The 27,770-nt window shown below is 37.4% G+C and overlaps 1 protein-coding gene across 2 annotated transcripts in view; it reads left to right on the forward strand.

The window, feature by feature from the left end:
• Positions 1–27,731, forward strand: part of PARG (poly(ADP-ribose) glycohydrolase) — a 73,832-nt gene extending 46,101 nt beyond the window's left edge. For both annotated transcript variants that reach the window (XM_065639077.1, XM_065639076.1), the window contains exons 10-18: positions 1,443–1,522; positions 3,951–4,011; positions 4,650–4,725; positions 6,998–7,145; positions 12,663–12,741; positions 13,543–13,651; positions 17,902–18,007; positions 23,420–23,548; positions 24,325–27,731. In XM_065639077.1, the coding sequence (XP_065495149.1) occupies positions 1,443–1,522; positions 3,951–4,011; positions 4,650–4,725; positions 6,998–7,145; positions 12,663–12,741; positions 13,543–13,651; positions 17,902–18,007; positions 23,420–23,548; positions 24,325–24,488 (952 nt within the window). In that variant the 3' untranslated portion in view covers positions 24,489–27,731. The remainder of the gene's footprint in view (positions 1–1,442; positions 1,523–3,950; positions 4,012–4,649; positions 4,726–6,997; positions 7,146–12,662; positions 12,742–13,542; positions 13,652–17,901; positions 18,008–23,419; positions 23,549–24,324) is intronic.
• The last annotated feature ends 39 nt before the right edge of the window (positions 27,732–27,770 follow it).

Consider the following 27,770-nt stretch of genomic DNA (forward strand, 5'->3'; position numbering starts at 1 on the left):
CTGCCCATCTGCTAGTTATGCCGAATCATGTACCTCTCCTGAGAGTTTGCAACATAAGCAAGATTTCCATTTGATGTAAAGAGGCAAAAAACTAGTAAAGACGTGATTGGGTTAATAGCTAAATTAACCAGTTTAAAGGATTCATACCAAATGAGACTTCCAGATAAAAGGTCAAGAGATCATTTATGCAAGACCTGCACACACACATACATCAACTCTTTCTTTTATGAGCCCCTTATTAGTTGTGCAAACACAACCTCTTGATAGAACTTCCGTATTTGCCTGTTTTAAAATAGACTGTGTAAGTCTGGAGTTTGCCTTCTTAAAGTCCTGACTGGTTATTCGAAGAATAAAGAAGTTTTCAGAAAAAACTTTCTAGCCTTTTTAAAATTAGCTTCTGTTGACATAATATAGATTTTGGATGAAAGTGGTCTCTTCAGCCTGTGTACTTCATAAGAATTTTTAAATACTGAAAAAAATCTAGTTCACTTCACTAGTAAAAGCTAAATTCACCTGACAGCATTCTGGTTTCAAAGGCAAGTTGTCATTCCAGTACATGGAAACAAATGAATAATGTTGTGTCATTCCTTTACTTAGACTGTTTATTGCGGGGGGAATCTTACAGCCTCAGGGCTTCACTGTAGCAGACATCTTTTAGTGGACTTCCTACTCAAAGAATATTATTTCTGAAGTCGCCACAATTCTTCCTTCCAGATAAATTCCATTATGTGTTGCCAATAACAATGCCTTGTCACTGTGTTGGAAGTGGAATTAAGTAATGCATGTTCAAGTTGCTGGAAGATAGATGATGCAGTAAAAGTATTTCAGCTGACCTTAAAAGAATACATTCACTTAATGGCTAAAACCAGGATGCTTCTTTTTAATGCTTAGGTTTTTACAGATGACTATTAGAATGCCAGTAATAGCCAAGTGGATGAAGCTGTTTCTGTTGGGAGTAGGGTCTTTTCTTTAGAAACACTGCTGGTGCAGTGCAACTCTTGAAAGCGGTGTGGTTGTGTTTAATTCTCTGCAGCTCACTGAGCTGAAAGTAGGGTGGGACATTTGGATCGCGGAGCACTCAATATACATGTTTTCACCCCTCGGTCGCTCATTTTAATCCAAGCCAGTCTGTTGGAAATAAAACTAGTAGCTTTCCTAGATGTTCTTATTGAATTTTTTTTTTTAATATATTACAAAATCAGGATGAGCGAGATGGACATTCACTTAGCATCTTCACCAGAAACTTAGAACTCTTTACTCCTAAAGGCCGGTGGTAGAGAGAGGCTGTCTAGAGCTCTTGACACAGTAGAGAATTCAAAAGCAAGGCTAGTTGAAGTCTGTGCATAATAGCTAGAAAATCAAATCACAATTAGTAAGTATCCTAATTACTATGCACTATACCCCTGAAATCTAATTAATTGCTTTTATTTCTTGTTTTTCAGATTGTTTGAAGGACGGTCACCAAGGAAGCCTGAGAAACTTAAGACCCTTTTCTGCTATTTTAGGAGAGTCACAGAGAAAAGTATATCCTTTACTTTTTTTTGAGCTACAAAGCAGATACATGAAAAATTTAATCCCATTGAATTTAGGAATGGCTACGTGGCATTATGATGAAAGTGTATAACAAAAGCCAACTTGCTAAGTACACTGATGTGTATATTAATGTCACTTCTTCTCATATAGATGATTTTTTGCACTGAGCTTACTCTATTTTTTCTGAGAGATATATATATGGGGGCATGTGTAAAATATAGAGAGAGATATATTCACCCCCCTTATATATGTATATAAAGTGTGTGTTTATATAAATGTGTATATATACATATGTATAATGTTTGTGTTATATGCAACTACTTGCTGCACCACGTCAGACTGAGAATGTAGAGGGAACTTAGCACCATATGCAGTCATTAAAATCACAGGCTTAAAGCCGCTGAATCAAGCTTCTGATTTCCTGCAGTATGCACATTTAGTCCTTTGTCTATAACATTTGTGGTTCTGAGTGTTTTTCTCTTCTATTCACAACATCTTTGCTTCAGGAAAAGTTTGCCCAGTTCAAATGAAACAAGTGATAGCAAGACATGAGATATCCCGAACTCTTTTAGAAGTTAGTGCAATGTTTTTGTTAGTGTGCATAGTCAGATCTTCTGTTGTTACCATGAATTTCAACATCAGCATAAGCTTTCAAAAAATAGTTTTATTTTTGTGAGAACTGTATCAGAGCTTATATATTATATTTTCGGGGAGAAAGAGATTTTACTACAGTAGCATACATCACATCTGCAGCAATATCCTTATAGTATTTTTTTAAAGAACTTTTTGTTTACATGTCAGTATTTCACTATCAGCTTCATATTCTCTCAGAAGGGTTTGTTTTAAAGGAAAGACAGCTTGAAGCTATTAAATATAAAAATCCCTCTACTTGGTTCACTCCGTCTTCAGTTCATCATTTTAATTCGCCACAAATTAAATGCAGCTACATCCTGTTTCAGCTATCAAACTTTCGGGAATGTCAGTAGTAAATCTCGGAGGTAAAAAGTAAACTGTGGTCTATGTGTGGGACTGAGAAGAGAGGTAGTCTAGTAGCTTTTTTTTTTTAATACTTGAGTAATAATATCTATATGTGAACCAAATCCTAAATTTATGCAGCTGTCCCTGACCCCCTGTGCATATGAGATCTTTTAGGAACGTGCTTTATGAAACTACTGTATTAGCTTTCTAAATGTTATAACTTTAAATAGTATTTAGTGAGATTCTTGAGTGCTCTTTTCTTGAATTAAAAATTCCTATCATACCTTTAAAAGATTCCCATTTCTTGTTTTTTTTTTTTTATCCAAGGAATTAATAAGACTGAAGTAGCTTAGCTCTATAAATTACTGTTGTATTTTTTTCAGCCCTTTTTATTGTAAATGGTAATTGAATTCCTTGTAAAATAACACAGTGGAGACTATATCAGCTGAAGACTTAGTGTTCAGAAGGTGAATGCCTAATTTGTAAAATATCACCACTGATACCAGAGTTCCCTTGTGGAAAAGCACTTGACTACTTAAAGCTGTGCACTCATTTTTTAAGAGCAAGCAACTTTTTTTTCCCCTGAACCTCTATAATTTTGAAGGAAAGCATAGGATTATTTAAGGCTTTTGGAAGCATGTTTTTATGCTTTACATACTATTTTGCATATTTTTTGCAAGCCAGCGCAGTAGACTTACTGGAACAAAGAAATTAGTCTCAAATTAAGTTTTTATTAGAATTACATCACCTAAGAAAAGGTTGATACTTTCTTTCTGTTTCAAAACAGAAGTTTTTTTAAGTTAAAATAAGGAGAGGAGATGATATATGCATCCTTCCTTTAATGAGCAATGGTTCCTCTTTTTCTCTTGAGGCCAGGAGTCTTTTTCTCAGTTGAAATACATGGAATTTCACTAGCATCCTGGCAGGGCTGAAAACAGCTTGATTTGGTATCCACTAAAGCTGCATCTTTATTCACGTAGTGGAACTTTCTTGGAAGTATGAGCTGCTGCTTCATCCATCCACAGACTGAGTGCTCTGTGCATTGCCTGTTGACACTGAACAGTCGTCACCTCTAAATATTCACAATTTCTTTTTTTCTAAGTGGCTGCACATTTTGCTTCAACTATTGAGTCTTTCTAGCAGTGTTTACAGTTTTAAGTGAAAATCACTTAAGAAATAGTTTTTCCGTGATCTGGAAAAAGACTCAAACTCCAAAGGGAAAAGAGAAGGGAATATTTTGGTCTTCATGTTACTTGTTTTCAATTTGAGCATGGGCTGTGAGGGGAAGATTCGAAGCTGGTCTTGAGGAAAGTTAAGCTGTTGTGTTTCTGCCAAAAATGATGTTTGTTGTAATTTTAAAAGCTTACCACTTAAAATAATCTAAGGACTAAAACTCCAGCAGTTTAATACATTTTCTTGTGGGGTTGGTTTGCCTGTAGAACCTACAGGATTGGTGACGTTCACAAGGCAGTGTCTCCAGGAGTTTCCAGACTGGGAAAGGTAAGTCAAACATCCTGTTAATGTAAGAAATTCCTTAAATCAATGATAACTGAATCCCATTAAATGGAATTGATTGAGGCCCAGAAGTACTATAGAAAACAATGTTTAGTATGGATTATTGGGGAGACAAGTAGAGAGGGAGGTGGGCGAACTGCCACAAGTAGTTTGAGTGGCCTGAGTTTTCTAGTCTGTCTGTTTGCTGATGAAGCCAACAAGTCTTAAGTGAGTTTTAAAAACAGTAGCAGTAGCGCACCTTTGCTGTTACATGAGTGGGGAAAAAAGGGAGATGACTTGATTTTGGAAGTGACATGAAATGTAATGAAGAATGGGTGATAACCACCATGAAAACACAAGTGTTGCAGCTTTCTTGCTGGTTAGCTGGTTGATGTGGGGCAAACTTGTGTGAAAAATGTGTGAAAAACTGAACAATTGACTATGTTCCACCTTTACAAATTGTTTCCGAAACCAAACACATTTTCTGTAATCCATTAGGGTTGTTTGTTTTTTTTTTTTTTAAACCAGCTAATGTTAAGGTGTGTAAGAAGTTTGGGGTTGGATGGGTTTTCTTTTAAAATTCCTGTCTCTGTGTGGAGATTCTGTAATCATCCTTTCTGTACAATATTTTTCCTCAATGATAGATCTCAGAAAAAGCTGTCTAGATTGCATGTCACCTATGAAGGCACCATTGAAAGCAATGGACAAGGTATGCTACAGGTAAGCACATATAAGTAAATGTGGCTTTATGTCATACTTTTTATGGTCTGGAACTTAATGAAGTTCTTTGTTTATCCTCGGTTGACTTAAATGACAAGATGTTATGCAGTGTAAAAGAAGCATCAAAATTAATTCCATGGGCAGTCTTAGTGCTGTCAGTACGCCCCGGCTCATCTGGGTTTGCACATGTACCTGGTACAGAGAGAGCTGACAGAAGATCACAAGCCCTGGACAGCTTCAGGTCTCTTAGTTCAAACCAGGATCAAAGATTGACAAGATAAAAGTTTCAGCCTGTGATCTTGATGAGTTGTCAAGAGTTTCAGTTTATTTTTTTAAAAATTATTCCTGTGCCCCAGACAGTGGCCAGGTCAGTGGTTCAGGAGAAATTCTTGCTGCTGCCAGCACTACTGTTTTGGTCTGGGACCCAGTCAGCAAAAGAAATTCATGAAAAGGATGTCCTGTCCATATCTATATCAAGGAACGCATCTGAGTTTTCAAATTAGTTGTTTGGGTTTTGGTTTTTGTTTTTTTGTTTGTGGGTTTTGTTTTTTTTTTAAAGTCTGCCTTCTAGAGTTCATTTATCCAAAAAAAAAAAAAAATTACAACTTCTTTAGCCAGGAAAAAGTGCTTCAAAGGAAGAGGAGGAGGGAGAATAGGACTTTTTTCTGCAATACTTTTGCTCAAGCTTGAAAATGTCTTATGACTATGAAACTTGAACACTCAGGTGTGTATTGAAATTATTAAGAACCCAGCAACTGCTCAGTAATAACAATTTTTCTGCTACCTCTTTATCCAACTATACTATGACCTCTGAGGGAAAGAAGGCTCAATTATGCCTTTTCGTGTACTGTTTTTGTTGCACTCTCTAAAAGTGAGCATTGCCTTTGATGTGATATTTTTCCTCCTGGCTATTTAAAGTCTTAGCAAACAGAATATCTCGCTTCAGATGAAGAATGCTCACTCTGGGAGGGAACAGGATGACCAAGGCAAGACAGTGCGGGGGTCCACAGTGACCCCAGCCTCAGTGGGCAGGGTCACTGGCTGGGACAAGCAGAGGGGGAGCAATGACAATAACAGTTTCTGCTGGTCATCAGAGAAAGGCAAGGTGATGAGTCAGGTCACCAAGGCCAATCCTAGACCTCTGGCAAATGGGCATCACCAGAGGACAGGGCTAGGCCTGTACCTGGTGTGTCTCAGGCCAGGTCTGGGGCCAGGGTGTGTGTTTGCCCAGGGCCGGGTGAGGATGGCGCCCAAGGAGGCTGCCCAGCATGGTTAAAGTGCGTTTTGGGCCCTGACGCACCAAACGTTTGGGAAGTTTTCAAGTTATTTTTTTATATCATAGTCAAGTTCAGCAAATCTTAACCAACTCCAGGATAGACTCCAGGATCACTCGCTGTTGTCATGGCTGGCTCTCGGTGTGCTTTAGACTTGACTGCGACTCCTGAATCAGTTTGTAATCTACACAGATGTTCATGTCACTCCAGTAACTTTTGTTCCCATCCTGTAAATGTGTTGTCAAAATCAGTAAGAAGCTAATAGCATTTGAAAGATGAAGTGACTTTTAAAAAGTATAAATTTGTATGGGCAGATAATTTGCATAAATAGTAATCACTTTATTCAATAAACCAAGTCTTTTAAAAACTTTTGTCTATGTAAAAATGTAATTTGCAATATATGTATTATTGCAGAAAAAAATAGAGTCCAGAGCTTCTCTGTTTCAAGCAGAAACCTTAATGATCAAAGTGACTTGCCTTGTTCAAGTGCATTTCAAGGAGAATTCATAAGAGATTCTTTTAGGTACGGTACAACTGGTACAGGGGCAATGTTAATCTAAAAATGCTTCAGTGTGGACAGCTGGTGCAGAATGGTTATTAAAGAATAACTTAATAATTCTTCAGTATCCATAAAATGCAAAAAGAATACTGTAATTTGCTATTTTCATCTTTCACATTTACTGAAATCTGTTTTATTCTTAAATACGTGGTCTTGAAAGAAAACCCACATAACTAGATTCAGAGCATTTGGGATGCAAAATTTATTTTGCCGTGTAATATCTCACTTGTTTTAAGTTTTTGGAGAAGTAGAAAGGAAAAAAATAAGAAAGGTGTGCTGTTAATCAGGCTCTGTTGTGCTGCTTATATTTTGAAGTGATAGCAGCAGATTTAAACAGAACTATTATTGAAATTTGCACAGGACTTTGTTTACCTTGGTAAATGAAATTATATTATGCTGTTTGCTTATCTCATAATCCTCCTGAATATGTTTTCATTAGGTTGATTTTGCAAACCGTTTTGTTGGAGGTGGTGTGACAGGGGCAGGACTAGTACAAGAAGAAATTCGTTTTTTAATCAACCCAGAACTGATTGTATCGAGGCTCATCACTGAAGTCTTGGATCACAATGAATGTCTTATCATCACAGGTTAGTCTTTGCAGAAAATGTTTCACATCACATTCTGATTTTATATATAGAAAATATTTCAAGTTGAAGTTTAGTATGTTTAAATGTTGTAGGGATTAAAAAAAAAAGTCAACACTCATTTGGCAAAGAGCTTCCTTCTTCACCCTGCCTCTTAAGATCATAGGGCCGCTGTTCCAATAGATAATTGTGAAACAAACAAAAGTGACAGCAAGCAGACAGAACTTTTTTATGCTATATAAATGTGTTTGAGGACTCAGTGTCTCTAGGCCTAGATGAAGAATATTGTTGGACAATGTAAGTAAAAGCCCCCATTACCAGCTATTATCTGGTCCCAACTATTAGCAGGTAATGCTTCTGTTCTGTTAAAACACGGGGTTGTTTTTTGGTGGGTTTTTTTTCCTATCTGGAATTTGTAACATTTGATGTGATCAGTAGGACTGAAAACTCTGAGAAGAGGAACTGCCTTCTGATTACCAAAAAGGGTCGGGAGTGGAAGAGGAGGAAATCAGCATCCTTTAAAAAGGGTAGAAAGTCAGGAAATGTCTTTTAAGGATTTTGATCCTGTAAGTTACAAACACGTGTTTGTGTTACTTGTAAGTTATGGGTTTGTAATTACAACATCAAAAACTAAATGCTTCTCCAGTATGTTGTTGAGGGGCTGTATATGGAGATGTGCTGTCTGTCCAGTGCTTTGCTGAAAGTGTTTTTCATTTTGTTTCCACCTCTGTCATAGAACTTGGAATGTTTTATTATCCATTGGATCAAAACAGTTAGCATTGAAACACCAAATGTCACTGTTAAGAAATTGAGAGGCCCAGGTCATGCTGTGTAAGTCTGAGTTCTGTACATGGGAACACAGTGAGCCTTTTTTATGGCTGAAAAATAGAAGGATGCTATGATTTTTGTTTTTTTAATTTACTCCAAAGAACGGCTTTATGGAAAAAACTTGATCGGAGAGATCCTCTGGGCAAATATCGTAATAGATTATGCATATTTTATATTTTTCTGTCTGCTGTAGTTAAAATGTCGATTTTAGTTACCTGAACTGCATCAACAGTCAGGAATTGGTGCAGGTATTAGAACACATTTCTTGGAAAAGTCTTTCCAAAGCACTTCTTTCTCTCACCTGCATGCACAGTAGAAATTTGAGCTTAGATCTTGCAAATCTTAACTCTGTCCTGAGCTATTGATTGTACTGGGCAGGGCATCTTTCATTTTCAGTCTTATACATGGTAATATTTTTAAGATGTTTTTCCACCCTGTCAAAATTAATGCCTTTTCTGTGAAAGCTTTTTGATATATTGGATTTTAAAAAACGTGAGTCAGAAAATTCTTGGCTATCACTGGTTTCTGTGGTGTATTCTGGATATGATGCTGTAACAAGATGAACACATTGAAGTACTGTCCTCTGGGTGAGTCTCTTCTGGGAAGGGTGAAACCAGAGTGCAGCCATCAGTGTGTGTAATAACTGATTGGGGGAATACACTAACTGAATGGTTTGAAATACCTTCTTCCACTCCCCTGCAAAAAGTAGTGGTTTGGCATGAACAAATAAAGGTGAGGATGTTTTTTACTGCGGCAATATTCTTTTAGTTTTCTTGAGTACTTTATAGTGTTTTGCAATTAGTATTTGTGATATAGTGTTCTTCTCTAATGGACATGGCCATTCCATCATTTTCATTTCATCCCTGGAGCTCTTCCACCTTGATTCTTAGCCAAGTCTCCACTGTGTGTCATAATCTTCTTGATAAATTACATTCTTCGTGATACATCTTGACTCAGCGGCCTAATGGGTATAACTGTGTAGCTTAAATTTGCAGAAGAGTCTGAGAAATTGGAGATAAATTAAATTTGTTGTGATTGCGCAGTATCTGGTTAAGATCACTGCTGTAATGAATATGGAACTGGTCATGCAAACAGTCGAGTTCTTCAACACAGACATCTACCTACAGAAATGTCAGCAGCAATGCCAGAGATTCCCACAGTTGCATTTCTGGTAGAGCTGTGAATAAGTGTTAGTGGTTTTAATTTTTTTTTTTTTTCCTCTCTTTGAGGACACATAGTTGGACAGTGTTAAGAGAGGATGAAGCTGTGTTCCATGTTTGCTTTAAATCTATGGATGCGGTCCCAACCACATCTTAGTGATGCATTTTCAGAGACTTCTAAGCCCATTACCCATGCAGTAAATGAGATCAGATAATTGGTTCAGCTGAAAATTTACTCAGAGGAAAAAAATTATTTTTCAGCTGGATTGAGCAGGCTGATCGTGCCACTGTCTGGAGAGCCAGAAGACTAATGGTGGCACAAGATAAGGATCAGAAGAACTGATTGAAAGAGAGAGAAGAACCTTGCTCTCAGTTTTGGCAGTAAATGTACATTTATATTGGTGACTACAAAACTCTATTCTTGTGCTTTTCACATGTACTCCATTTTATTCAGTGCTATATTCAGAGATGTAATTTCTAGCTCATAAGAAATACTAGAGGAACCCTACGGTGGGGTTTTTCCCAGTCCCTGGGAACTTTCTTTAATGCCATAAAGAAATTATGCAACTGAGAAGCTAGACTATGGAGTCTTGAGAAAGGTATATTTATTTTTAGTAATAATTGCCACTCTTTCTAGATGGATGAGATCCCATAAGCAATAACACTTGGCAGTTTCACTGTCTGATGCTGTAGCCGTTACAAGTTTCACAAAGAATGTATTTTTGAATGATGCTTTATAGACTTTCTTTTGACTTTATGTAGCCTTTTTTTTGGTTTTGTAGCTTGTTTTTAAAGTTCTGATGTAACTCTGCTATTATGCTCTATTTGTGGCTTCACTTTTTTTACCTCTTTATTCTTTTTTTATGAGAAGAAAATATTTACCGGAAACATTAACATATCCAGTTTATCCTGTACTGCTTCTGTTCTCCCAGCAGCAGCAGTTTGTATCCCAGTAGTTTAGAGGCAAAAGTGCTGCCAGTTGAATAACCATTTTTGTATGACAAATTTTCCAAAGCTTTACTTATGAAAAGCCATTGATTTTCATTAACTTTGGGTTTCTGGGCTGTGAGTGTAGAGGTCGTGTGATTTCTTTGAATTTCTCTGTTATTGATTTTGTTTGTTTATATATGTGTATTTGCTTGGTTGTTTCCTGGTGCTTTCATCATCAGACACTGCACTTCCATTAAAATAGTGGAAACAGTGAACCTTGAAAAAGTCAGTTTAATACTGTGACTGTCATTAAATCTATCCTGTTACAATATCTTGATAACCTAGTCTTTTCTTTCCATATGCTAGATACCAAAGGAAATTCTTCCTTTCCAGGTTGGAAGTGTTGCTAGGTTGTCCCCTTAGGAGACCTCAGAAAGTCGCATACTTCCTTTGTCTACATGTCTTACAACTCGCTCAGAGGCTTTTTCCTTATGTATCAGTAAAACTGAATTTTACCTATGTCAGGAAAAGTCTTACTGAAGCCGACAATTTGATTAGACGGCTGACTTCTGAATATTTAAGCTGCTCACAGTTGTCCTTTGTATGAGGTCGCAGATGTGTGTGAATATATAGTCGTATTCTGCCGTCACAATTTTGGGGACTTTGATTTTGTAACAGGAAGTGAATTCTTGGTGAGGAATCTTTACCATCCCACTCATTTTGCATAGCACCTTCTCAAAATAGCCTTGAGTGGAATTTGTGTTCACTCAGTACGGTTAATCATCTAGACAAATCTAAATAAATACTGAGTGGATAATAGGGCAGAGAGTTAAAGAAGCACTGACAAGTCTTTTCAGTTAAAATTATTTTGGGTAAATGTGGAAAATGCCTTGAAGTATATGAATAATTTTAAGCAGTTTTTAACAGCTTGTGTTTCCTAGGCTTGAGACTACTGAAAGCAAGCATTTAAATTCCCTTATCAGATGAGGTGAAGGGCGAATAGTTTTATGTTTCTGATTGTTCAACTTTTATTTTTATTTAGAGATTGAAAAGCTTTGAGATTAAATTTAAACATTTGTATTCTCAGAGTATCACTGATCTGTGCAGTAGTTAGGCATTGCTCTTGTAGTAATCAGATGTTTTGTGCTGTCAGCTTACACGTCTTTCTAAAAACTATTTTTCTGTTATATTTATAGGCATAGCTGCTGTCACTGTAATTAAGGGGTTAACAATTCTCTTACTCTTATTGTTTATGACTTGTGCCAAACTGTACCTGTATGAGCTGAAATTTTCCAAACAAGGTATCTTTTCAGTCCCCTACTCTTGAAATTCAGCTGTTGTGAGCTCAAAACAGGGGGGAAAAGTGATTTTGCTGTGGTGTTACTTTAGGAGTATTTCTTTGAAGCATTTGTGCATCCCCCGGTTCTGAAGTAAGGTCCTGAAGTTCAGTAAAATGAAGTGAAAGGCAGAGTTTTAGAAAGGTTATGATCCTTACTCTCAGTTAAAATGCTCTTCTTCTTGGTGTTGGGATAAACCTTTGAAAAGGAGTTGGCATAGCAGAGCATAATAGCTAAAACCACTGGAGGTCTTAATGAGCTACTTTCTTACAGCCCTTAGTGTTTGCCAGGATACCCTGCTGGACTTCTTCACAGAACAGCCAAGTATGCTCCACACTGTGGTTTTGTGGGTCCTGAAGCTTTTACAAAGTAGCTTCTTGGTACTGACTCTACAGCTGAGAGCAATGGCCTTTTGGTCCATTCTGTGCCATTAATTGCTGTGATATCTGAGAATTTGGGTCGGGAACCATAGTGCAGGAATCCTGCTGAACAAATGCAAACCAAAATGATAACAAGGGAGATATGTGATTTATTGGGCAATGAGACCTATTTGTCCTTATGTCAGGTTGCCCTCAGGAGACTGTAAAGCCAACAAACTGGGTAACATTGGCATGTTGGAAATCTGCTTGGTTTCTGACCATCAGGGTGTTCTTTGGCTTCATGGATTTTAATTTTGTTAGAGAAATAAAACTTGTTAGATGAAATAAAATGTACGAACATATAGCTCACCACATACACTTTTGAATCTCTGTATTTTTCTTCTTATGTTTCTGTCAGTCCAGATGTTTGCTAAATTGTGATGAAGTAGGGTTGCCACGTTTTCAATAACGGAGTGATTATTTTATCATCATCTTTACAGGCGGTAGCCTCAAAAAGAAGAAAAGCAAAATACTGGTGGCATGAAGGCTCACAGTCTTTGTTAACCAGATGCTAGCTAGTAATACTTTAAAAATGACAGGCAGTTTATTGAGAAGCTATTGAACTTGAGAGTGGCAAAGTTGAAACTGTCTTCTTGCTCTGTACCGGACAGCATATGTGAATCTTCATTTGTATTGTTCTATGGTGGATGCTACACATCATCTGTGGAAAAAAAGCTTCTGCTGGTTACCAGAACATCTTGTATTCTTGGTGCAGATATCTATATTTTCCCATTGCTTCTGGGAGCTGCATGGTCATTTAGAGAATCAGTGATTACTATGAAAGGTTTGCCAAGTGAAAAAATGTATACGTATTTTGTATGTAATACAGAAAATCATTTGTTTCAGGTACTGAGCAGTACAGTGAATATACAGGCTATGCAGAAACTTACCGGTGGGCAAGAAGCCATGAAGATAAGACCCCAAGGTAAATTTCCACATAAATATTTCAAGTGAATGAATAAATAAGTGTTATAAATTTGCAAACTTGGTGCTTTAAGTATTTCCTAGCATTTGCCTTAATGGAGAATTTCACTGATCTTGCTCTCTTCAGTAGAGCCAACAAGCTAAGAAAGTTACCTCATATTAATAATAAGATTAATGCTAATAAATGCTACCTGCCAATACGGCAGTTCTTAGACCAACATCCTTTACAGTTATATGTATTTTATTATTTTGGAAATTTACTGACTGAACTGAGGATTGTAATGTCACAAGAAGTTTGACGATACCTCAGGTGCCACAGTGTAACTGATGTGTGGCAAAATAATATTTAATATAATGAATCTGAGTAGAAAGCTCTGATCTCTTGAATTTATTTCTCCAATGATGCTATCATAGTGTATACACAAAATTATCCATTTGGTATAGAAACATACACAATGTACTCTCATTGAAATGATGGAGGAACACAGAGAGCCTAAATGCTTTTCTTTGACCTTGCCATGTTCTTACGTGCTTAATAAATAGTGCTGTGTAATTAATTTGTTTCACGTTTATGCCCAAAGTCTAGCCAGAGTAGTTCTAAATTTATAAGGAGAGCTGTCTCATTTCTGGTGCTGCTTTCATTCTTGACCCACCAATGTGCTCCGTTGTCTGTTATGAGTTCAAATTTCTAGCTACTTCTAACAGAGAAGCTCTGCCAGGGAATTGCTCATTTTGGATCATCATTGTATGGCCAATATTAAAAAACTAATGTAATCTACTTTTCTCCTCCCTCTGATTTTAGGGATGAATGGCAGCGACGCTACACTGAAATTGTTGCTATAGATGCATTTCACTTCAGACGTTTCCTTGATCAGTTTGGTCCGGAGAAAATTAGAAGAGAGCTCAACAAGGCTAGTAACTTCTTACAACAGCCTGCAGTCTAAGGCTGTTCCATTAATGTTTATAGTACCTTTTCAAATATTTTTTTTAATTATTATCTTCAGCTAAGGAAGTTCTTGCTTAGGTCTGTCTCTTATAAAAGGTGTATATTTCAGAGTTTTGCTGTTCAATGTTAAAGCAGAAGCTTGTAAAATAGAATGACTCTTCAATTTGCTATTCAAAGGTGTATTTTATTGAACTTTCAGAAATATAAATGAAATTTGGATATACATTTTGTTAATTCTCCCCTGTCCTGCTTCAAAATTATGATTAAGTTCTCGTCCCATGATTGGCCATGCTGAATCCTACTCAGCCCTCCAGTCAAGATGAAGAAAGAGGGTACCTCGTGTTTAACATGGTGACAGTTCATAAATACAGTGCCACTTGCTTTTCTTCCACCTTTCTTGTTTGCTCTTAGAGTATTGCCTGAGAGTTTATCCTTTTGTATATTGTCTTCTTGAGATCAGGTCCAGCTGTTCACCAGTCTCCTGTCTTTATTTGCACAATAGCTGTAAGGGCTGTTGCAACTGTCTCTGTGTATATACAGGCCAGTTAGAGCTTGCAGGGATGGGGGCGTTCGGAAGGCTGATAAATCAGGGCAGTTTTAATCCTTTAAACAAAACTTTTAGACTGACATTCAGAAATGGCACACTTCCTACTAATAATTCATACACATTATTAATCATTATCACTATGTATTCAGAGCAGTCAGTCCTTGACCTTCCCCTGCGTTAGCTGTGTGTATACGCAACGGCACAGTTGCTCCAGCAGCTGTGGTCCTTCATAGTCTTAGTAATCAAGGTTGCCAGGCTCAAGAGCTCTTTTACAGGGGAACTGTGGTTGGGCATCTTTTTTCTCTCCCCTGCCCTCCCTAATTTGGGATCTTGTCCTTAAATGAGATATTTGAGTTTCTAGGTCAATCTCTGCCCTGGAGTATGTGCTGTGTAATGTTTGGGAACTCGGGGTTACTTTCCCAAGCCACGGCAGGTGCTTTATCATGTTGCATGGCTGAGATTTTCATGTTGTTTTCCTTCTGGCTTTGCTGCTGATGCTTTTATTGAAGCTAAAGCAGTCTTTTTCCAGCTCTTGAGCCTGTACTTTTTCAGTGACTAGTAATTGCCATCAGTGAGCTGTTTATAGTTCTGAGGCCTTTGATTTCAACCTGTGCCAATGTTTCCAAGGCCTTTGCTGTTATTTTATCTCCTAACAAGAGATGCCTGGTATCGATCTCCAGTTCACATAGCAAATTATCATAAACTAATAAGAAGCCTAATGGGCCAGAATGAGGGCCTTGTACGGGTAGTATAAGGCGTAGGTAGTGAAAGGTCTGTGGCCTGTTACAGCAATGGCAGTGATATTTTTTACTGGGCAGTTGAGTACAAGAATGCTCATACAGTTGTATGGTATTGGTGTGCTTATATTTGGGTTCAAAACACACTAATGATAAAGTCTGCTTAGTGTGCTTCTACATTTACAGATGCAGCAGGCCTCTGCTTTAGCTAGGATGTTAAATATAAGGGCACAACACTACCGTTGTTAAAGTCTCTTGTTTTCTGTAGTATAGGAGGGTATAGAATAAATAAGGAAATTCAAACATAGGGCAATGTGTTCCTAATTCTCAGCTGGAAAGGGAAATATACCTGAAAGTTCATTTTTTATTTTTTTCCCCCTTCCAGAAATTATGTACAGTGCTGAAGGACTAATTCAATTTAGTCGTAAAACGTTAATATCTTGACTAAAGTAACATTCATCAGCTTGTTTCTTCATGGTTGGTAATGAAATTAGCCCTGAAAAAGATAGTAAATAAATTTTGTGAATTTCAGTGATATCTTACTACAAAATTCAAATTACCTACTCTAGTGAATTTATGATCTGCCTACAATTTTCAATATTATTGATTTGGTTTGGATTTTTAAATAAATTATGGTAGATCCATGTGACTTTTGTACAGTGTATTGGTTTGGCTGATGTTGTTTGATGAGGACTGATTGGTAGTTAAAGAAAATTTTAAACCTGAGTTAATTCTCTGTTTACTTTGGTAAAAATTTCATTAAGTTTATTGGAGGTTCTATAGTATTTTAACAAATCAATATTTTTAATGTACTATGATGGGTTTTTTCAGTTTGATTTAAAATTAATATTAACCTTAAGACTTTTCTGTGGGTGAAAACAAGTTGATGGAATAAGCTGCAACTCTTTCTATTATGATTTCATAAATCAGGGCGTGGTAAGCACAGTACATGCACACAGGCTTTGAAATACAGGAGTATTACGTATTAGTAGACAGAGCTCAGTGTCCAGTTGTTTCCAGAGGTCCTTTTGCTTGTCTGTTATTTTGTTAGACATTAGGAATGATTGAAACAACTTACAGTGATTCTTCTTACAACTTGTATTTTCTTATAAGCCTATATGATTTTTCTTTTATAAGATCCATTTGTCTTAAAGAACCAGATGTTCACTATCGATTAGTTTTCTCAAAAAGTAGCTGTCTGAGCCTGACCCCTGTTTCTGGTTTAACGTGTCATCAGAAAACAAGATTAATATTGTCTAAAGTCAGCTGTTCAGAATAAGAAAAAAAAAATCATTTCCTGATTTCAGCATTAAGATTCGCAGATACATGCATAAGAGGTGTCACTGTTTCATCCTTGCTGGCCCCTTGAGATTATTGCCTTAGAAAAACTCTCATTAGAAATAATTTTCCAGTTGCAAGTTCCACTTTCCAGTTCCTAAGGAACAACTGACTTATAACTGGGCTTGCAATCCCACTCAAAATGTCATTACACCTGTTTTGATAATCACCAATTAAAAAGAGATACAGCTTCCTCCTTGGCAAGAAATGCTTCCCTGAGAATTACAGTATGCAGAACAGTTACATTTCAAACAGTATTAACTGTGAGAACTATATATAACAGTTCTGTATGAGAACACACTAGTTGTAAACATCACACAACTTATAGATGATGAGATACCATACATTTGAAGTTGTGTACAATTTAAAACCAGATTCATTTATGTCATTAAAAAGGAACAGCTATTCTGCTTCCCATATGGAAGCAACTGCTTTAAAACTGGACAGAAAGCTTTCATGTTCCTGTACTCCTAGGTGAAACCTATTTAAAAATATTGGTGCACTGTCTGTCTTTTTTTTAAGTGAATAGTTTTATCTTTATCCTCGATTTACTATGAAAAATCATAGAGGAGTACTTAGATATTTTTCTTCATGGCTGCTGTTCTTCTGCTTATTTTCTGATTTTTTTATTATGTCTCACTAGACATTTTAGAGTTTTTTCTCCATGTCCTGGTGAGTTAAGAAATATGTGCCTGTTAGGTAAAATCTGAAAAGAAAATGGCATGTTGATGCAACAGCAATCCACTTCCCTCACTGGGAGGGTGGAATTTGAAGAATTATTGCCCACACAGCCTCTGTACTGGCTTGCTTGGCCCACTAGTTTCATACAAAGGTGCTTTGAACATCAAGCCCACTGGTACCTTTGGCTTGAGAGAGCTCAAGAAGCTGCATGCACCTGAAGATGTTTAAGTGCTCCTTATGCCAGCTCTGTATCATGGTACCCTGCTAAATTATAGCAGGAATCTGAATTTGCAGCATAGATCAGATTGGAGTGAAAGTGTGAGTACTTCAATCTGTACCAGACAATTGTACCAATTCAATAAATTTGTACTGTTGAAAAACTTCCCAAAGAGATTTATCCTTTTTTTCTATACATGGAAGCACCTGCCTTTACTCAAAATTTCTTACTGAATATCACACTTTTTCCTCCTACCCTCATTTATTGCATTAGACCTGTTTTCTAAGATGCCATTTTAAATTTTATTTTCAGTTTGGAGGAGTTTTGGTAATACTGGACACAGCAGTTCAGCTGTGATATATGCTGAATGGGCTAAAAAGCAACAAATATGGTACAGTCTACTGTTGAAGTTATTCTCTGCTCTCTCCTGAAAAGTTTCCTATAGCTGTGATAAAATCCCTACAAGTCAGCACCTGTATCTAACTTTAAGTTGGATCCAAATAAGGCAAAATTCTTCTTGCCTTAAACTCTTTAATGTTTGACCTTAAATTTAAAGGAAGACTAATGGTGTATTGAAGTAGTTTGAACTCAGTATTGCTAGAAGACAATACTGATTATTGTTATCATCTGATTGTTTGAAAAAAATCACTCCAGGTTGCCTGTGAGCTTCACCTTGTGCCTCTGTCTGCCCGCAGGCCTACTGCGGCTTCTCTCGACCCAGTGTTCCACCGCAGCATCTCTCTGCAATAGCCACAGGAAACTGGGGATGTGGTGCCTTTGGAGGGGACTCCCGATTAAAAGGTAAATTGTAGCAATTCAGTCATGTCCAAGTGAATCAAATTACTTAAATTTCGATTCTTGGCCTCGTTTTGTTTTGTTCAAATACATTTTTCAGTTTTGTTTGAATTAATACATTTTAGGTGACAATTGGAATAGTAGTTAAACTGTCCATAGAACTGGTTCATTAGCTTTGATCTTTATGCCATGAGTACTGTGGCCTTAAATAACAAAATGCATGCTGCTTGTATATGCTATTTTCAGTTTAAAGTTTGATGTAAGTATATGATGATGAAATGCCAGGTTTACAAGGACCTGCAGCACTGAAACCTTCAAAAGCACAGACACGCAATATTAGCTCACAAATGAATATATTAATTGCAATTCTCAGTCATACCAGTCAGTCGACCTTTCTGGAGCAGTTTTTTTAGATTATACCTAAAATTTGTATCTCTGCAAAGCTGTTTAAAGTATCTGGTAATTTGCAAGGCTGCCCAAATTTGCTGGCAATGCCTGATGTTTACTTTTGCTCCTTAATATATTGCTGTATGCCAGAGAGGTTTCCAGTCGCTCAGACATGCTGCTTTCTTTCCTGACTTGCCTGCTATATCACTTTCTCATGTTTTTATTTTTAATTAAGGTATTTATAATGCAGCATATATCACATGGCCTGCATTCATCTAAGACTTTTTCCCATCAAGTCAAGAACTGATGGATCCTGACATTTAAATTGATATCCTGATTCATATAGTTCTAAGCAGAAATCTACATTTTTGTTGTTTTCAAGCATTTGCAGAGTATTTAAAATTTGCATTTCTGAACAGCTTTAGGTAGTTACATTGAGACAAAAAATCATCAGACTACCAGCCTCATTAGTTTTCTGAAGTGTTTTATTCATTGAGCATGGTTGTGGTTTTTTTTTTTTTTTTTTTTTCCTCAGTGCTCACTGGTTTTCTGACAGTTGTTTTTTTATTCCCATCAGATACAATGGGCTGCCAAATGCAGAGCATCAATAACAGGAGTAGTATTTACTGCAGGATCTGATCATACTTGGTTATGATATTAGCAAGGTCTAATAAATGCTTTGGTTTGCATAAGGCCTCCTCTTGGATCTGAACTGTAATATCCCATCTGCATGTTTTTAATGTATGAGTTTCTCATAAAAATGTGGCTCATCTGATCTAAGCCATTATTTGTTCAACACTGTGTGTGACTTCTAGAATTGAGATTGCTCAGTGCAATGCTTTACTTCCTCTCTCCATCGGTCAGAGCTCAAAACTGAAGCACACTGACAAAGACCATCAGAGTTGAGTCCATCTGGTGAGGCAGCCCATAAGAAAAGTCTTTAATCTAGACAAAGAAATGAGCCATGAGATGTGGTGCTTCGTAACTTAGGTATGAACTCTGGACAGAACAAGAGCATGTAAAGACCTGAACCATTCTCTCAGTTTTATTTTAGCTTAATATTTTAGTTTGAGCTTTCTTCTTCTAACTTAGGTATGAACTCTGGACAGAACAAGAGCATGTAAAGACCCGAACATTCTCTCAGTTTTATTTTAACTTAATATTTTTGTTTGAGCTTTCATTTATGTAACTTTTCCTCTGGTTTTGGAGCAACTTTATTTTTTTCCGAAGTCAATGAGAATTAACACTTAACAGCAAGTTACAGCACTGCTGCTGTTATGAAAAATTCAGCTAAATATATATGTGTACTCTCAAGTCTTCCGTTCTTTTGGCAGACCTTACAAAGACAGACATTGGTTTAACTTGGACTTAAGTTACTCTTTTTTGTAAACTCAGCTTAATTTCTTAGTTGACTCTGAAAAGTCAATACTTAATAAAGAGAATAAAATGACAGTGATGTGCTATGGGATGTGAATCTAGTCATTTAGTATGTGATGTTTCTCTGAGCTCGTGCTAACTAGAAACAGGGTGGCTTCATTATTTTTTGTAAACTAAGAGCTACAAAAAGAGTGCAATAGTTTGTCATGTGTGGTTTTGTCAGAATAGAGTTGCATTTGATGTGCGATAACCAAATGAAGTCTTTTCTAGTTCACAGATAGTCCCTGCACAGTCATCAAGTGCTAAAGGTGCTTCTCCCTTTTATTCTAAAATGCTGTATGGGGTTATTCTGAATTGCAGGTTCTCTCAATGGTTTCACTTCATTATAAGCAAATTTCTTGCACTGGAGAATAATCTTTTACACTTCATAGGGAGTCATAAATTCTTCATTCCAGAGCATGTTTTAGAAAACTCTGAGATTATCAGTATCACGATTTCACCAAACCCAAATAAATAGCTTTTGGTAACTACACAGGCTTGACAGTGTATTGCAATGACGAAATAGATTTCGTAGTTTAAAATCTTGCTTTTTCACTTAACATTCTTAAATATATGCCCTTGTCCTTTCAAAAGTAGCATCTGGATCTGTAACAGAGACTTCAGAACCACCAAAGTATTTGATGTAATTGGATATAACTGGATAAGTGCCATAATGCGTTATGGTATTTTATCATTTTTTTTTTTTCAGTCGTGAATTAAAGGAACGTTGTTGTGTATAAACTACGGTTTCACTCAAGGTCACAGATGATGCAAAAACTAAAGTCATCTTAAAGGAGGAAAAAATAATATGACCTTATAAATTAAGACCTGGTCCATAAACAAGGCAAATTCCAGCTAAGTTAGTGATACTTCCACACAATTTTAATATAAACTTAAGGCTTTCAATACTGAAAAAATTATGCTTATATAATGGGGAGAAGTTGGAAGATCTTGCCTTGCTTTTCAAACCAGAGGATAACTTAACAATTACTAGCTGCAGGGCCTCTGTGCAACTGTCTAGAGATTGGAAAAGTGTTGTTTTATTGAAAATACAAAGGAGATAATCTGATGACACATCTCATAAATACATGCATTTAGCTTCCAACAATTGTGAGAAGGTACTTTTCAGCTGAATTGGTGGTGGTATTTACCTGAGAAAATAAAGCCCAGTAGGAAGACTACCATCAGCTTTAAAAAGACCCCTGTAGAGATCAGTGGAAGGAGAGAAAATCATGAATCTCGCCTTGTGTAAACGCGTGCAATACTGAAGTGCTACCACGGTGCTACCGTGGTTCTGAACCCACATACCAGGTGAGGCCACGGGTGCGCTGGGAGTTTAACCCGCACAGCCTGGCCGCGCCGCAGGAGCGGGGCTCTGCCCCCCAGCCCCAGCTCTGCAGTCCGGCCGTGCTGCTGCAGCGGGGACGTCCCTGCTGCTGCATCCCGTGTAGGGGCTGGGAGGACAGGGGGCCCCAGAGGGGTGTGTGTGGTGCTTCCGCACCCGCGCTGGATGGCAGAAAAAGGTTTATCAGCACAGCCATTCCTTTGGGTGCAAGTCCAAAAGACTTAAATAGGATCACGTCAGCTGGGTGCAAGGGGTGAGGGAGCCCAAATCCCCCGAGTCCCTGGTGCCACAGGCTCCATTGCTCTTCCTGTGATGCTCCTTTCTGTGTCAGTACTGTGGATGCTTCACATGGCATTGTATATCATTAATGCCCAGCAGATTGTGAAGCCTGATTCTTGACAGAAATTTTGACCCTCGTTTCATAAAACATATGGCAATTCAGAATAAACAGTAGGATATTTTTAGCATCTTCTGTAAAGTGAAACTGCGTTGTTTGTTTGGAATGAGTAATAAGATTCATTAGGTTCTGTTCCCCTATGCAAGCTAGTTAATTAGACCCTTTAAAAGCCGAACTACTGAGCCTTTACCAAATCCACAGCTGGTTCAGTAGTTTAATTAAAATATCATTCCCAGATTGAGATTAATTTCACATGTGAATAATGTAATTTATAATTTTAGCTATGGGTTTACAAGAGGTTTTTTGATTAAAGAATGCAGTATTTTATTAGGTCTCTGTTTAAAAATATGAAAAATTCTTGAGCTGAGCTATGAACAGCCTTCTATTTAGTTTCCACTAGCAGGTGGTAATGCGGTACATACACTGTTTTATTTAAAATTAATCTTTACAAAGACAATATTAATCACACTTTAATTAACTCTACTTACTGGGTAGGAAAGGAAAGAATTAATATCAGAACTGTACCCATAGGCTCTGAAATAAGACAAGCTGCAATATGTTAAATAGTTGCTGGGATTCATTATTTGGACTGTTATAACATTACCTGAAATGAATGTATGATTGATTGCCTGTGTCTGTGGCACTCCGGCCTCATGGTACTGGCTGGTGACAAAGCGGTGCTCTTGTCATAGTTTGGTGCTGCCTAGAAGGGTCTTGGTTGTTCTTCTCGCCTTCCCCGTCCTTGACTGTATGGTCAGTGCCCTCTCATCTGGCCCTTAGCAAAACCCTTCACTCAGCCAATTCTACTGCTAATCTAGCAGAAAACAATTAGCTTTTATTCTTTTGTCATATAACTCTTCTGCCAGGTTGGCAAATGGAATTGGCTCAGTGAGATGTCTGATGAGTACCTGAGAGCAGCAGAAAAGTCAGGAGGTGGATGAGAAGGGAGAAAATGTAGATGGACCAGAGCCACTTTCTCCAGTTGCAGTGGGTCATTAGCTTGGCTCAGCTGGACTATTGAGCAAAACCCTAGAGGATTTCCCAATATGAGTCTCCAATTTTTCCAAGATAGGAAGCATTCTTCTTTCTTTTCCATATAGAAAAACAAGGTCTGTCTGTTTTTTAATGTTAGCCATTGACAGAACTTGTGATGCAGCTTGATCCAGGGAGTTTGATATCAAAGCTGGAAATCAAATAACCTGAATTGCATTTCTGGCATCACCACTCACTTTTTATAGGTCAAAACGACCCATTGTATTTCATGCTGCATGTTTCTATTATAAGTAAAATGGACAGCTTAAATTGCACAGTAAGAGGCTGCAGAACCATAGATCTTCTCTTGGGGGATGAAAGTCAGGTCAGCTCCTGCTTTGTGTAGCTTATCTAGTGAAAGAGCTGGCTCCATTCCTTCCGAAGGGTGGCAGAAGTGGAAATTGTGATGTGCTAATAGATTCCTTTTACTCCACTGTTTGTCATTTGATGCAAGCAGCTTAAACTGGGATGTAAGGTGGTGCTCTGTGTTCTTATGCTGCTGCATGTGTTTATTGCGTAATTACTTTCTGCATGCTGCTTGGCATGGGACACAGACCAAAAAAACCCTTTTGATTTTTAGCAAATTGTTTATCTGAAAGTAGGGATTGTTGTCACTCGTGACTCCAGCAGAATACTTCAGCGCTCTGAGCTGCAGTGCCCCATGTGCTGTCCTTCATTTCAAAAGTGGAAGTAACACTTGTCCACCCATGGATCAAATTGCTTTGCAGTGTTCATCTGGAGATGGGTGGTATGATTATTTGCTGTAAACTTAGGCTATGTTTTTCCCTTCAGCAAACTATTTTACCTGTATTTATGTGTGTAATTTCTTTTGTTGTTTCAGCCTTAATACAGATATTGGCAGCTGCTGAGGCTGGACGTGATATTGTTTATTTTACCTTTGGAGATGTGGAGCTGATGCGGGATATTTACAGCATGCACACTTTTCTCTGTGAGAAGGGCCAAACTATTGGTGAGCATAAAGAAATCTTTTTGTGCAGCAAAGAGACTTAACCGTCTCTGTAAGTGGAAATCGTTCAATAAGAATTATTGTCTTCAAGTCCTGAAGGCAAGCAAATGCATCTCAGTTTATTTTCACCTGTTTCCAGGGTGGGGAGATCTTCTGATTCAGGGTCAACTGCGCAGTGTTAATTTTTCAGAGGACTTCTAGAATCCTTTGGTAATCCACTTGAGAGTTATGCTCCAGAATTTGGAAAACATAGATATATGTGGTAGACAGAAGGTTTGCAAAAGTTTTAATATAACTCAAAATGCTTTAAAAAGGAAATATCTGCTTACGCATTCTTGATATAGATTTGTCTTATAGGGGTTCTGGCTTGGTCCTGCAAGGTGAGTGAGAGGTCAGATGTGTTATTCAGTAGCAACAAAAGCAGTGTATCCATTGCCCCACTGTAATTGTTAAATGTCATTAATTTCTGGGACAGGAGCACAAAGGTAGGTAATTGGCAATACATTTGTACATGATACATATGCAAGCCTAATGTTTGGATAGCTTGTGCAGAAGCTCAGCAGAAAGTTGAGGAAGCGCACCCTGTGCTCCGAACAAACTTGGAAACAGTTGTGTTGCCCTTCCACAGTTGTCTGCCTCCTCTTTCACTGCTCATGTGAAGAGGTGTTCCTAGCCACTATTGCAGTGTGTGTGGGCATTTCTAATCTTCAGTTGCAGTCGTATGTTCTTCATATGGCATGATCTTATGTGTTTTTTAATTATTTCTTTTTGTTTTTAAGGGGATATTTATAGGCTGTTACTGAGATATTACAATGAAGAATGCAGAAGCTGTTCTACTTCAGGACCAGATGTCAAGCTGTACTCTTTCATATACTACACCCTTGAATCCTATGCAGATTCTAACGATGATGATGAAGAAAAAGGGTTGTGCTTTGAGGATTAAAATAAATGTATTTGATCAGATAATACTGTTCATCTCCTCCAACTGGTATATCGTGTGAATTGATGGGTATAATATATGAATTGGCTTAACTTAATATATGTTGACTGCATTGGTAGTTATGTATAACACCCAAACATAAAAAAAACCACCTTTGAGACATGAGGTTTTTTTGTTTGTTTAATGGTTTCATACATGAAAACCTTGTTCATGTGTGTACAGAAAAGATTTCTCTGGTAAATCTGGTTTGCATTGTACCTTGTTAAGCAGGATATTTTGGTATACATTTGTATTTCAGTTACGGAATTGCTGAAAGACTTTGGAAGATTTCTTTATACTCATTTGCCTTTATTTTTCAGAGATCTTATCTAGATTTCTCATAGCTTAGTGACTGAGTACAGGCAGTCACTCCCGAGATGGTTTTAAGAGAGAAGCATTGTTATAATCGGTCTTACTGAAAATTATAATAATTCGATTGCCTCCTTAAGACTGCCACAGCTTCATTGTCCTTATCATCTTTTTCATTCATTTAACTTTAAATGTCACAGCTGGATTGTCTTATCAAATCAGACATTTAAATTAGCATGAAAAAGTAGAGAAAAAAATGAAGTATGGGAGGGTGGGAAAATGAGAAATGCGACCAAAGTTAGAAGCGGAGGGAAACATTTTCACATAAAACTCCAATACCATTTTGTTGGTGCTGTTCATTACAGCGTTGAACAAGGTCTTAGACCTGTTAGTATATTTGGAGATTCTCAAGGTTCATTGTTGTTGGTGATATCAGTTGAATTAAGCTCTGCTGGCTGCGTTTATATTTTCATAGCAGTTTTTTATCACAATGTGCATATATGTGAGTATAAGATCCCTGTGGGATAATGTGAGTGAGGAAATGGAAATCACTTGCATATCAGTGGGAGGAATGTTTGCAGGCTACAGAGAAGGACATGAGGTCTTGTTAGGAGTTTGTGCCTGTGTCTTTTTAGGCATGGGACCGATAATGATGGAGAGGGCAAAAGATGTGTAAAACCTGTGCTGTTCCCTTCTCTGTGAATACCAAATCAGTGTTGCTGTAGTACACTAATAGATGTATCTGCAGTTTTCTGTAAACTGTGATAAAACTTCTCCAAGTCTATGTACAGGGCAAATCCAATGAAACATTTGTCTATTAGTAAATTAAAGTTTAAGTTTAAGCCCAAATTGCTAAGTTTAGCCTCTTCTGTGTTAAATTTTCTGGCCTGTCATGGTTCCTATTACCAGTTTAGCAATACAAGTGAAAACGGCAGCAGGAAATGTAGGGAACTAAGGCTCTAGTATCAACAAATTCTTTTGGCTAATGTCAGATAAAACCTCTCCAAGCCTGAAACACAACATGGTAATTAAATGCTGGAAGGTGTTGGCAGTCTGGCTTATAATAAAGCACTGGCTGCTTGAGCTGCTGTGGTGGAAGCAATAGCAAAGCATTTGGGTCATTTATAAACACCTTCGGAGTGCTGCACATTTGCATTAATGCTACAGCGGGCAGTGTGTTGCTCGGAAGGTGACTGACACAGCAGCTTGAGGGTTTCTTCCTATTCTTCCCTCCAGCTGTAGTTTTCTCTACCCCATCCATTATCAGGAAAAGATTTGGGATAGAATTTCAGGCCTTTTTCTGTGTTTCAACTTGTGTTCTTAGAGTTAGCAGAAATCTTTCCTCCTGCTCCCGGTATTTCAGTGTTGGCTCGGATTCTGGCAATAGGAATAACAGTGTTTTATAATAGGCTCTCACTTAGGTTCAACTGTGATGGTGCTTCTAGATGGATTGCTCATGATAAATGTACCCTGTTAATTAAGACAAGTGATGGAAAATTGGTGCTATCTGCCAAGCCTTCTTCACCTTGCTACTCAGGATTTCCTACAGAAAAGGTGAACAGAATTTGCTCCTAAACAACTGGAAGAAAATGCAGCAAAAAGCTTTAGGTGGCTAGATATGACCTCCCCTTTATTGTAAATAAATACGTCTTTATTAGTGCAATAGTAATTTTTATTGTGAGCGGAAGTGATTTGTCAGGTATGAAAAATGTACCAAAATAAAATGGCATAAAATTCTACTTCAACTCCAGAAACAAAGAATCTTTCAAAATTTAAATATATTCTTCTAAGATCATATTATAGGGTTAAGAGACTTTTTGCAATGTCAAGTGATTCCAGGATAATCCTAGTCATTTTATGCAGTCTGTATTTTCACTGATATCTGAGAATTTTCTGGTATGGGGAAGAATGCCTTTTATTTGAGATCATTCTTTAGGCTATGTTTACCACACATTCCACCCCACCCCTCCCCAATCCCCTGTGAAATACAGTTGTATGGGCAGGAGAAAAGGAAAATTATATCTTATTTTCTGTTTAATGTGTCGTCGGAATAAGAGCGACAGATCCTGCATTCTTCTGCGTGTCCCTGTTGGGAGAACACTTTGAGTATTACTTTGATCGCAGAAAGGCTGAGGATTATATTTTTCTTGGTTGTTTGGTTTTTTGTTTTGTTTTAAGCAAAACAGCCCAGAGTTAACAAATTAACAACAATGTTACATTCCCATGACTTTCTAGTTCTATAAAGAGCTAAATGTCCTGGAATGCTGAATGTGGAAGCAGGAATTTTGCATCAGCCCAATACGTGCTCTGCATCTTTCTTTCTTTTTCCCTCCACCCACCAGTCTCCATTTATAAACTACCTGAGACATTTTCTGTAGCGAGCGATGCCTTTTGGTGCTCTGTTGGAAGCAGCGTGGAATAGAGATGTGGATGACCTCTTTGTGCGGCCTAGTCAGCTTCAGTTTCACTCTTGTTTTATAGAAAACTCTTTATGGAGTATTCTGCTTTTTGGGTTTTTTATTACTTTAGGGATGTTTGCTATATGATTTCAAATAAAAATAAAGTTCCTACCAAAACTTTTGTTTTATACTTTTTAGCAGCTAAATGGAATGCTTAATATGAAACAACAACAGGCAGTCACGTAGATTGCAATGTTGCTGCATAGTCAAGTTTGGTATTGGAGCACATCTTTTGTTTTACAGCTCTTGCACCTAAATTCCTCAGTTTTGAGGTGTTCTTATCAAATGATGAGTACCCATTACTGTATATATTAATTTATAAACTGTTGAAGTGCTCCTGACATTCTTCTAAACTTACGGTTTATGCACCATTATATGATATTGATTTTTCTGGATCTGTATGCTAATGTTTACATGATTTTGTAGGAATACAATTAAAAAATTCTGACTGAATGAATATTGTGTGCTTTGTCTTGTA

This window comes from Caloenas nicobarica, chromosome 7 (assembly GCF_036013445.1).
Source record: "Caloenas nicobarica isolate bCalNic1 chromosome 7, bCalNic1.hap1, whole genome shotgun sequence".
In the NCBI taxonomy this organism is placed as follows: domain Eukaryota; kingdom Metazoa; phylum Chordata; class Aves; order Columbiformes; family Columbidae; genus Caloenas; species Caloenas nicobarica.